Raw genomic sequence first — 12,860 nt, 5'->3', positions numbered from 1 at the left:
TGCACTATTCTTATGCATATTACGGTACGGGTGCCGACTGGCTTAGAAACGCAGTCTTTTGTGTCCTGACACTATTGTACTTCACAATCCACTCCCAGTTTTGGTTCATCTCCACTCTTCACCCTGTGATCCACAGCCCAAATTACTGTACGGTTTTCCGGAAAATCAACAGTAAACTTTACCCAATTTACAGTACTGTACTATATATTTTCTCATCTTTGAGCTCAGATTACAGGAAAACTGTAAGAGGTGACACTGATATTTCACTGCATTCTGACTCTGGGTGACCCCCACTCTTCACCCTGTGATCCACACCAAAACTTACTGTACTGTTTCTGAGATTGCTGTGTTAACCCTCTCAAGGCAGGCGTTGCAGATTTGCAACAGTTAAAAGCTAACAACCTGATCACCCCACATACATATTTCATGAGTTTTTTACTCAGAAGTACCACTGCAGGTATTCTTTTGTGCATTAGCAACAAAAACTTAATTTGAGCCTGAGAGGGTTAAGTATGAGTATGACAAAGGCTAAGAAAATATACTGCCTACAATAATATCAAATTTAAACAACAAATTACAAAATTGCCACACCTGCTGTTATTGCCAGGTGTTCGATAGAGCATTATTTAGTCATAAAAAATACATATCATTGAAATATCATCAGTAAAAGAAACACTCTCACTATGTAAGACATGTTAGCAAATTCAGTTAATAAATAATGTATCAAATCTATACAGATGTTTGAAGGTATAATGCAAAGCATGTTTGTTTCTTATCGCTTACAAATGTGTTTGCCTTTAACATAATTTACATTTTATTTATACAGTTTCACAGACGAAACAATAAAATAGGTTTCCTGAACTGTTCTTCGTGGCCCAAATTTTGAATCCTTCTGAGGGGGATGCATTATCCATGAAGGTGGGCAATTTGTTCGTCGATCTCTGACCCTCGCTGACTCTGACGCCTCCTAATTCTGCTTCCAGCCTCGCTGATTAATTTGTTGTCACTGATGCTGTCACCAGTTGTACACAACATCTGTTTGTCCACCAGTCTAATCTGTAATTCAGGTGAACCCAGAATTACCTGCATCTTTGTAATGTTTCAGAAAATATACACTATATGTTGATGGGCTTTGTCCCACTTTTCTTTCCTTTATAAGTAAGAATCTCTGTGGTTTTAATGACAATTCATATACAGATTGTGGAGGACATTTTATTCAACACTCAAAAAAGTTCCTCACCAGCAGACTGTAGTACAATTTCAGCCCACCGTTAATAAACCCATCCAATGCAGCGTTATCAGAGAAATTATGCAAGTGTTATGTTTGTATGTACTGGTAATCTATTTATCATTTATCATGATTCCTGCTCTGATGATTACTTTCTTCTCCTTCTGTAATTTTAATAGATAAAGGATGTTGAACATTAAGCTCCAAACAGGATGAATGAGGAAGACCACAGAGGAGAATCGTGGATGTAGTGAAAGAATATATGCAGATGGTTTTTTTCATGGTGGAGGAGCAACTTCTGATACCATCTTAAAGAAAAAAACACATAAAATTGAAGAGTAAAAATAATGACAACAATATGTCTAAATTTTTTATTAAGTTTTTAGAGCAAATGCAGTCTTGTCATGGTCAGAGTTGCCCACTCATATTTAACTAATTCAAATACAATTACTCCATTTAAATGCTTATGTTCTAATAAAAGGCATCGTTTAATACTTCTGCCATGACAACCCAAATAAATCAATGAGAGGGAAACGGGAAGATTAGTCATCAGGCAAGGTTTACTGTTCATTTACCATGCCTTGATAACAGTAAGCTTAACAAAAGAAAAATGTTGGCGACGAGAAAAGGTGTTCTGTCAAAACATCCTACCGTAGCGTAAATTTATAGTCTTGTCTATCAATCCGTGCTAACTTATCAGAATATGCTACCTTACGTGGTTAATGGCTCTGTCGTATAGGTAGCATGTTCAGATGGCCCAATCACACTATTAAAACATGCTTCCTGCTGGGATTTATTTAGGTAGCATGTTCAGCATGTTCAGTGTGCGGCTTCGACCTTCCCCGTGGTGCTTACAATTACCCATGGCCGTAATGCAGGTTCATTCAATCTTTGGGAGTGCAGTACCTGGAACATACAAGGACAAGGTTGATGTAAAGACAATAAATTCAATGAGACAGGAAGGACACAAATTGGCGTTAAGTAATAATTTGCCCGATTATCAATGTGTTAGTTTGCATCTACTTTACAATTATGGGCACATGATATGATAACGATATTTTAGCAGTTCAATGATAAATGTATAACATTAATTAAGGTGGGGGGTGGACAATGGCTATTACACTCGATGCACTCCAGCTGACTTACCTTGGTATGAATGACGACGTACTCACAGTTTGGCGGCTTGAAAATAGCCAAATTTTGCACTTGTAAATTGGATGTGCGCCTCCAGTGACTTGTAGTTATGAAACTGGTTCCCAGTGTAAGCGCTTACTCCACAAACAAGATACGTGAAGATATCAGGGTAGGACAGTGGCGGTAAGTCGTCTGGGTCTTTACTCCACTGCCGTATTTCATATGGGTCCAGATTTGCAATGCACTCTAATTTGTGTTGTCCCCCTGTGCTGCTGCTTCGCCTCTGGACGCAATCGGTCTCTATACCGTCCGTTTTCTTTGGAGCTGCTTTTAAGCATGTTTCATGTCGTCGTCGTTCCAACACAGTGCGTTTGTTTTGATTTGTGGACCCGGAAAATGGCGCAATACATTGCGGCGTGAACCAGGTGTAGGACTGAACTCTCCCACACACATCACATCACTATAAGACTGGACTCTCACACACATCACATCACTATAAGACTGGACTCTCACACACATCACATCACCACACACACTGGTTTTTCTTCATGTACACTTCCTTATAATCTCTTTCTGCTATTTGCACATTTTTACTGTAAATTTCTAAGTTAAATCTGTACATTTTGTAATAACCTGTAAATTGTAAATACTGTAAAACCACTTTCATTTAATGGTCGGGCATTGCACAGCTACAAGCATTTCAACTCATGTCATACTGGGTATGGTTGTGTGTGTGACAAATAAAATTTGAATTTGAATTTGAAAGTTTTTCCAGGTGAGTTTGATCCAGGAGGGTCTGAAGCCAGAGTCAGACAGAGACTGTGCAGAGACTGTAGAAGGACAGAGCAGCAGCAGAGCAGTCCAGATACACTGATGATCCTCTGTCAGATCCAGAGGGACACACAGGGATGATGCTGGACTCTACATTGTGTCTGACAGTGGAGCTGTTCTCAGAGCAGTTCACTCTGCAGCACTGACAGTCATCTGCACTTCTTCTCATTCCTCTGTCAGTCACTGCTGGATGAAGCTCTCCTCTCCACCTCCCAGTAACATGGCCCAGTCAGAGCGTCTCTACACACAAGCTGCTGCTGCTTCAACCTCTCTGGATCATCAGGACACAGCTCCTCCTCTCTCAGCACACACACCGTCCTGTTTACCATCATCACCTCCACCTGCAGAGAGAAGAAGGAAGAGCAGAGGAGATAAACGAGTGTTTCCAGAGACTCTTCATCAGCTGTCAGTCAGTGATGCAGCACATCCAGTATAAAGAGCAGCAGGGACTTCAGTGCTGGGACTGTACTAGGACTCATTGTTGCTTCACTTTTTCTAATCTTTGGATTTTTATTGAAGTTGATGAAAATGTTTTTCCCTCCTAGTTTGAGTTTGGACTTTCATTCATTAGAAGAACCTTGGTGTGTCCACTCTGAGCTCTGTAGGAACCCCAACAACAAGCCCAACAATCCAGATGGACGGTTCCAGCTGTTAACTGGAGGAATTCCATCCAAACATCTGCTCTCACTAAATTCTTCCTCACCTACAGACTGTGTTCTTCACTGCTTTAAACTTGGAAACGAATGCAGTCATTGGTCTGCGTGCTGCTTTGTTCAGAGAGCTGATTGGCTGTTGACAGTGTTTGATCAGAGCGTGTCAGCCGTTACCATGGTGACCATAAAGGTCAGAAACAGGAAGTGTTTGTGTCCAATCCTGAAGCCTGTCACCATTCTCCTCTCACAGCTTCACTGAGAAGCTGCAGCTTTACAGGAAACACTGGATCTTTGTTTCATACTGACTGTGTTTAGTACAATACTGCTGACAGCACCACCCACTCACTCCATCACTCTACTTACACCAGAGTCTCCAGTCTGTAGTCTGGACTCTGCTGAAGATCAGACAGCTGCTTCACATCTGGATCCTTCAGGTTGTTTCCGTACAGGATCAGCTCTCTCAGATGGGAGGGGTTGGACTTCAGCGCTGCTGCCAGATAATCACAGCTGATCTTTGACAAACCACAGTTCCACAATCTGTATAAAGAATGAAAGATGTAAGTTTATTAGACAAAGTGTGAGCTTGAAATCATTCAGTGTTTCATCATCTGTTCAGAGCTGAAGAAGGTTCAGAATGTAGAAGTTTAGAAAATGGAAACTCCAAACAGCTGAAGCCAACAGGAAGCAGCTTCAAACAGGAAACTGTGCAGAGTTTCAGACTATATGTCCTGATGCAGCCAGTTGGATTTTGGAGATTTGAATCTCTGTTCTGTGACTAAGTCCTTGAATCATTTCTTCCAGTTGGTCCAACAAGACAGACTAAGTGTTGGACATGTGTTGTGGCTCCATTAGGGGAGCTTCTAAATGTAATGTGATGGCCCCTCTGGGTCTGTCAGGTCACAGCACTGAAGAGAGCTCAAACTGGGCACACAGTTGTTCCAGTCTGGACCAAAGACTCTATACTGGGACTGAGGGACTGCTTTGACTGCACCCACTGGAACTTTTTAAAGGCTCATGTTCTCACTTAGATCATCGATTTCTACTTACATTTCTTTCTGGGAAAAATGGGGATTACTTTGGAAACAGGAAGCATTTTCCCCAATAAGCAGCCCTGGATTAGTAAATCACTCCAACATGTTCTCAGGCAGAAGAAGCTGTCTTGTTATGAGGGACAGAAGAAAAAGATTGAGGCACAGAAACTTGTTGAAAGAGAGATAAAGCAGCTAAAATCAGGTGTAAAAGTAAAGCAGAGGATGAGCTGAATAAAGGACACTCAAGGCTGGTTTGGAAAGGAATGAAGTCCATGGTGGGGATGCAGAACAAGGAGCAAAGATGAATGTGATGCTGAATCAGCAGAAGACTTGGACTCATTGGATTCCAGCTTTGATATCATTGATTTCAATGAAGAGCTTTGTGATTGTAGCAAAGGGCTGGTAGCTCTGAGAGTCCCACTGATGAGGTGTTTGTGTGGAAATCTCTTAGTGGGACCAAAGAGAGAAAAAGCCCTGGTCCTGATGCTGTGGGAGGGAAATGATTGAAGTGTGCTGTGAGGAACTGACTGGGAGATTTTCACACATTTTCCAGTCCTCCTTGGAACAACAGGAAGTTCCCAGCATATGGAAACAAAGGTTAAGTGTCCTATGGCACTCAGTGATGATGGTGCTGTGGCCCCACCACCTCCACCTCTTTGTAAAGGAACTAACTGTCATCTGAAGCTTCAAATGGAACTAAGACTTCCTCCACTAGGTGGCAGTGTCTGATGAGAAAGTGTTAGTGGAGCTGGCCTGGAGTCAGAAACAGGAAGATGCAGGATTTGGGCTGAAATGGGGAAAAGTGGTTCGCACTAGTGCCTTAAAGCAAGAAGGTTGTAGGTTGAAGCTTGTTGGCCTTTCTGTGGAGGTTGGATGTTCTCCCACAGTCCAATGAAATGCTGCTTAGGTTCATTGGTGCTTCTAAATTGGCTGTAGGTGTGGATGTGAGAGAGTGCTTCTCTGTCTCTCTCTGTTGGCCCTGTGATGGACTGCTCACCTGTGCAGGTGGACCACGCCTCTTGCCCTATGACAGCTAGGGCACAGGCTGCAGCCCTGTGAGCCTAAGCTGAATAAACAGTTAGCAAAAATGATCCATAGATGGCCTGAAATCCCCCAGTTAGCAGTTTGGTAGATAGCTATGACATGCTAATCCCATCCAGCAGCTGTATTCTACCTGTAAGCTGATCCCTGCTGAGCCAAAGCACTTTTTCATATACAAATTACAACCTTTAATAGAAACCTATTGGTCAGCATCTTATTAGCCTGCTGTTAGCTTCATTCCACAGAAAACTGAGAGAAACTAACAGAGTTGATAAAGAATAAAGAGAAATGTGCTGATTTAAAGCCTTTGAAGTGCTTCAGATGATCTCTGTCCACTTCTGTCCACTCATTCATTCATGTAAGCTTTCTAATGCAGCTTTGATCTTCACAGTCTGCTTCATGAAACTCATTCTAACCCTGAATGTCAGAGTGTTCCTCCTTCTCTTTCCCATCATTCATGCTGGCAGTGGAGGAGATTTGGATGTTGGACTGTGTTTTGGATGATGTGTGTATGTTTGTGTTGGACTGCTGTCTGTAAAGCAAACGCACATTTTGCTTTGGATTTCAGTGTCAGACAGACTTTAAGGTGGAATGAAGAGTTGGAGAGTTTCACAGTGAATTATCCAGTGGAGGAATTTTCTTCTTTCTGAAGGTTTGAAATGTGAACATTGTTCTGCTGCAGTCAATGGACTAAACCAGAGAAGAAGAAAACAGACTTTACCATGAAGATCCTCAGTGTGGATCAGTATAATATCAGCCTGATGTCTGCAGTTTAGTGTCAGCACAACTTTCACATCATATTCATCTCAGCACAACTAAAACATGCTGACTGACCTCAGAGTTTCAAGTCCACATCCTGGACTCTCCAGGAAACCACACAGATGCTTCACTCCTGGATCCTGCAGCTTGTTGTTCCAGCTCAGGTCCAGCTGTCTCAGATGGGAGGGGTTGGACTTCAGCGCTGCTGCCAGATAATCACAGCTGATCTCTGACAAATCACAGCCCCACAATCTGTATAAAGAATGAAAGATGTAAGTTTATTAGACAAAGTGTGAGCTTGAAATCATTCAGTGTTTCATCATCTGTTCAGAGCTGAAGAAGGTTCAGAATGTAGAAGTTTAGAAAATGGAAACTCCAAACAGCTGAAGCCAACAGGAAGCAGCTTCAAACAAACACAACAAGAGAAAAAACTCTGAATGTTTCAAATTAAAGTCGTACATTTATCATAAAAACAGGACAAAGACTTGAAAAAGTCGTGTTTTTCCTTCCAGGAACCACAAGGCTTCACTTTTAAAGGTGAAGTGTGAAAGAAATGGACATATTTGAAGTCCAACACCTTTTTCCAGTCACATTATTAAAGCAGACAAACTACAAGCTCATTTTCATTCCAACAAGTCATCTTCTGACCTGGACTAACAACACTGGTCTCTATGTGCAGCTGGCTGTGAGACCAGTGCTCAGGGAGCGTCTACAAAGTGCAACACTGACAGAACATCACACACTCATTTGCTTCCAGCACTTTCACACAAACATCTACTGTCATTATTGTCACCAAACTCTGTGGATCCTTTATTGCAAATTCAAATGGGATCAAATGGTCAGACAAAAGAGGGTTATGAGGAAATATGATGAAATGTTGTGTATTAGCAGCAAGTTATTGAATCATTTTCCTCAGAAACCAAACAAAATGATTGACAAACATGTTTTTACAAACTCAGTGTTGGACTTGGATCAGCAGGATAAGCTGATGTTTAAAGGCATTTGAGTCTCGCTGTATGAGAGTCCAGTTATTACTCAATATTTATGGATGATGTTCTTTCAGTGTTGCACTTTGTAGACGCTCCCTGAGCCTCACAGCCAGCTGCACATGGACCAGCTGACATTACCCAGCATTAGAGGCGGCTGTAAAAAAATGGATTTTCCTATTTAAATGGTTTTAATTTGAATAAAGCGATGTTGATTCATTCAATCCTGAATCAATTTTTAATATAAATGTATTTTGCCAGAATCTCAGGTTAAAGCTCCCAAAAGTATTTCAACAACAAGCAAACAGATAAAACAGTAAATGAGAGCAGCTAAACACACAAAGATGGAAACACAGAGCGTGGATCGTTCACTCGACGGCACGTACACGGACACGCCGTCGGGGCTGAAAGTGGACAGCTCACAGATCCTGAAGCTGCAGGTTTCATCTGTCTCCAACCAAAACTGACTGAACCAGCAGCAGAAGAAGATCCAAACTACGCTTTACGTTTGATGAACATCGTCATGAATTCTCTCTGACTTTGACGTTTACTTCCTGCACAGCTCTCTCTCTCTCAGTGTACTTCAAGAACAGTTTACCTTCAAAAATCTGTTTCCTGCATTATTCACTGCTTATTACACACCAGTCTGCTGTTGTGTTCACTGCTGTCGGCCTCCCAAAACAAAGCCTCATTTCTGCTGTTCAATACTGAAGAAATTTAAACCTTTTAAAATGATGACAGATTACAAACTCTCAGCTGTGTCTGTAATCAAACCTCTGTAACTTTGCTTCACTTCAGCAGCATCAGCTCATGTTCACATGTTGATTCATGGTTTGCTTCAGTTTTTGATGGACTGCAGAATATTTTGAAGGTTATCTGCTATAAAAAGCCAGAACAGGAAAATCTGCTTCATGTGTTTCTGTTTGATCCTCAGTGACTTTGACACAAAGGCCTCTGCTGTGATGATCACACCTCTGATCAAGTCTCACAGTGTCAGCTTTGTTTTTATACATATGGATATGTGCTGATAAATGATCAGAGTTATAATATTTCCCACTGTCTGCTGTGTGCCGTGACCTTTGACCTGCTAAAGACAGTCAGCTGTGGATTATTCATTGTTGTGTCTGATACTTAGAACTGTGAGGAAGAACACTACACAGTTAATCAGGGTCCCCTCTCTCTGAATCAGGAAAGGTGGGCAGGCCGCGTGTGGGCCGCGGGCCATACGTTGAGTCTCACTGTTTGAAATGTGAACATTGTTCTGCTGCAGTCAATGGACTAAACCAGAGAAGAAGAAAACAGACTTTACCATGAAGATCCTCAGTGTGGATCAGTATAATATCAGCCTGATGTCTGCAGTTTAGTGTCAGCACAACTTTCACATCATATTCATCTCAGCACAACTAAAACATGCTGACTGACCCCAGAGTTTCAAGTCCACATCCTGGACTCTCCAGGAAACCACACAGATGCTTCACTCCTGGATCCTGCAGCTTGTTGTTGGAGCTCAGGTGCAGCTGTCTCAGATGGGAGGGGTTGGACTTCAGTGCTGCTGCCAGATAATCACAGCTGATCTCTGACAAACCACAGCCCCACAATCTGTATAAAGAATGAAAGATGTAAGTTTATTAGACAAAGTGTGAGCTTGAAATCATTCAGTGTTTCATCATCTGTTCAGAGCTGAAGAAGGTTCAGAATGTAGAAGTTTAGAAAATGGAAACTCCAAACAGCTGAAGCCAACAGGAAGCAGCTTCAAACAAACACAACAAGAGAAAAAACTCTGAATGTTTCACATTAAAGTCGTACATTTCTCATAAAAACAGGACAAAGACTTGAAAAAGTCGTGTTTTTCCTTCCAGGAACCACAAGGCTTCACTTTTAAAGGTGAAGTGTGAAAGAAATGGACATATTTGAAGTCCAACACCTTTTTCCAGTCACATTATTAAAGCAGACAAACTACAAGCTCATTTTCATTCCAACAAGTCATCTTCTGACCTGGACTAACAACACTGGTCTCTATGTGCAGCTGGCTGTGAGACCAGTGCTCAGGGAGCGTCTACAAAGTGCAACACTGAAAGAACATCACACACTCATTTGCTTCCAGCACTTTCACACAAACATCTACTGTCATTATTGTCACCAAACTCTGTGGATCCTTTATTGCAAATTCAAATGGGATCAAATGGTCAGACAAAAGAGGGTTATGAGGAAATATGATGAAATGTTGTGTATTAGCAGCAAGTTATTGAATCATTTTCCTCAGAAACCAAACAAAATGATTGACAAACATGTTTTTACAAACTCAGTGTTGGACTTGGATCAGCAGGATAAGCTGATGTTTAAAGGCATTTGAGTCTCGCTGTATGAGAGTCCAGTTATTACTCAATATTTATGGATGATGTTCTTTCTGTGTTGCACTTTGTAGACGCTCCCTGAGCCTCACAGCCAGCTGCACATGGACCAGCTGACATTACCCAGCATTAGAGGCGGCTGTAAAAAAATGGATTTTCCTATTTAAATGGTTTTAATTTGAATAAAGCGATGTTGATTCATTCAATCCTGAATCGATTTTTAATATAAATGTATTTTGCCAGAATCTCAGGTTAAAGCTCCCAAAAGTATTTCAACAACAAGCAAACAGATAAAACAGTAAATGAGAGCAGCTAAACACACAAAGATGGAAACACAGAGCGTGGATCGTTCACTCGACGGCACGTACACGGACACGCCGTCGGGGCTGAAAGTGGACAGCTCACAGATCCTGAAGCTGCAGGTTTCATCTGTCTCCAACCAAAACTGAGTGAACCAGCAGCAGAAGAAGATCCAAACTACGCTTTACGTTTGATGAACATCGTCATGAATTCTCTCTGACTTTGACGTTTACTTCCTGCACAGCTCTCTCTCTCTCAGTGTACTTCAAGAACAGTTTACCTTCAAAAATCTGTTTCCTGCATTATTCACTGCTTATTACGCACCAGTCTGCTGTTGTGTTCACTGCTGTCGGCCTCTGAAAACAAAGCCTCATTTCTGCTGTTCAATACTGAAGAAATGTAAACCTTTTAAAATGATGACAGATTACAAACTCTCAGCTGTGTCTGTAATCAAACCTCTGTAACTTTGCTTCACTTCAGCAGCATCAGCTCATGTTCACATGTTGATTCATGGTTTGCTTCAGTTTTTGATGGACTGCAGAATATTTTGAAGGTTATCTGCTATAAAAAGCCAGAACAGGAAAATCTGCTTCATGTGTTTCTGTTTGATCCTCAGTGACTTTGACACAAAGGCCTCTGCTGTGATGATCACACCTCTGATCAAGTCTCACAGTGTCAGCTTTGTTTTTATACATATGGATATGTGCTGATAAATGATCAGAGTTATAATATTTCCCACTGTCTGCTGTGTGCCGTGACCTTTGACCTGCTAAAGACAGTCAGCTGTGGATTATTCATTGTTGTGTCTGATACTTAGAACTGTGAGGAAGAACACTACACAGTTAATCAGGGTCCCCTCTCTCTGAATCAGGAAAGGTGGGCAGGCCGCGTGTGGGCCGCGGGCCATACGTTGAGTCTCACTGTTTGAAATGTGAACATTGTTCTGCTGCAGTCAATGGACTAAACCAGAGAAGAAGAAAACAGACTTTACCATGAAGATCCTCAGTGTGGATCAGTATAATATCAGCCTGATGTCTGCAGTTTAGTGTCAGCACAACTTTCACATCATATTCATCTCAGCACAACTAAAACATGCTGACTGACCCCAGAGTTTCAAGTCCACATCCTGGACTCTCCAGGAAACCACACAGATGCTTCACTCCTGAATCCTGCAGGTTGTAGTTGGAGCTCAGGTCCAGCTGTCTCAGATGGGAGGGGTTGGACTTCAGTGCTGCTGCCAGATAATCACAGCTGATCTCTGACAAACCACAGTCCCACAATCTGTATAAAGAATGAAAGATGTAAGTTTATTAGACAAAGTGTGAGCTTGAAATCATTCAGTGTTTCATCATCTGTTCAGAGCTGAAGAAGGTTCAGAATGTAGAAGTTTAGAAAATGGAAACTCCAAACAGCTGAAGCCAACAGGAAGCAGCTTCAAACAAACACAACAAGAGAAAAAACTCTGAATGTTTCACATTAAAGTCGTACATTTCTCATAAAAACAGGACAAAGACTTGAAAAAGTCGTGTTTTTCCTTCCAGGAACCACAAGGCTTCACTTTTAAAGGTGAAGTGTGAAAGAAATGGACATATTTGAAGTCCAACACCTTTTTCCAGTCACATTATTAAAGCAGACAAACTACAAGCTCATTTTCATTCCAACAAGTCATCTTCTGACCTGGACTAACAACACTGGTCTCTATGTGCAGCTGGCTGTGAGACCAGTGCTCAGGGAGCGTCTACAAAGTGCAACACTGAAAGAACATCACACACTCATTTGCTTCCAGCACTTTCACACAAACATCTACTGTCATTATTGTCACCAAACTCTGTGGATCCTTTATTGCAAATTCAAATGGGATCAAATGGTCAGACAAAAGAGGGTTATGAGGAAATATGATGAAATGTTGTGTATTAGCAGCAAGTTATTGAATCATTTTCCTCAGAAACCAAACAAAATGATTGACAAACATGTTTTTACAAACTCAGTGTTGGACTTGGATCAGCAGGATAAGCTGATGTTTAAAGGCATTTGAGTCTCGCTGTATGAGAGTCCAGTTATTACTCAATATTTATGGATGATGTTCTTTCTGTGTTGCACTTTGTAGACGCTCCCTGAGCCTCACAGCCAGCTGCACATGGACCAGCTGACATTACCCAGCATTAGAGGCGGCTGTAAAAAAATGGATTTTCCTATTTAAATGGTTTTAATTTGAATAAAGCGATGTTGATTCATTCAATCCTGAATCGATTTTTAATATAAATGTATTTTGCCAGAATCTCAGGTTAAAGCTCCCAAAAGTATTTCAACAACAAGCAAACAGATAAAACAGTAAATGAGAGCAGCTAAACACACAAAGATGGAAACACAGAGCGTGGATCGTTCACTCGACAGCACGTACACGGACACGCCGTCGGGGCTGAAAGTGGACAGCTCACAGATCCTGAAGCTGCAGGTTTCATCTGTCTCCAACCAAAACTGACTGAACCAGCAGCAGAAGAAGATCCAAACTACGCTTTACGTTTGATGAACATCGTCATGAATTC

General features: G+C 41.5%; 1 protein-coding gene across 1 annotated transcript in view; it reads right to left on the bottom strand.

Moving 5' to 3' along the window:
- The window catches only part of LOC143416584 (NACHT, LRR and PYD domains-containing protein 12-like), a 294,773-nt gene that overhangs the window by 137,750 nt on the left and 144,163 nt on the right, over positions 1-12,860 (bottom strand). Inside the window, exons 11-13 of the mRNA XM_076881993.1 lie at positions 11,419-11,595; positions 9,086-9,262; positions 6,753-6,929 (exon numbers count right to left, since the gene is read on the bottom strand). Of these exons, the coding sequence (XP_076738108.1) occupies positions 6,753-6,929; positions 9,086-9,262; positions 11,419-11,595 (531 nt within the window). The remainder of the gene's footprint in view (positions 1-6,752; positions 6,930-9,085; positions 9,263-11,418; positions 11,596-12,860) is intronic.

The sequence above is a fragment of the Maylandia zebra genome, linkage group LG3 (assembly GCF_041146795.1).
Source record: "Maylandia zebra isolate NMK-2024a linkage group LG3, Mzebra_GT3a, whole genome shotgun sequence".
Taxonomy (NCBI): Eukaryota; Metazoa; Chordata; class Actinopteri; order Cichliformes; family Cichlidae; genus Maylandia; species Maylandia zebra.
The sequence above is the reverse complement of the archived record's forward strand: the minus strand, read 5'-3'. Positions and strand labels throughout refer to the sequence as shown.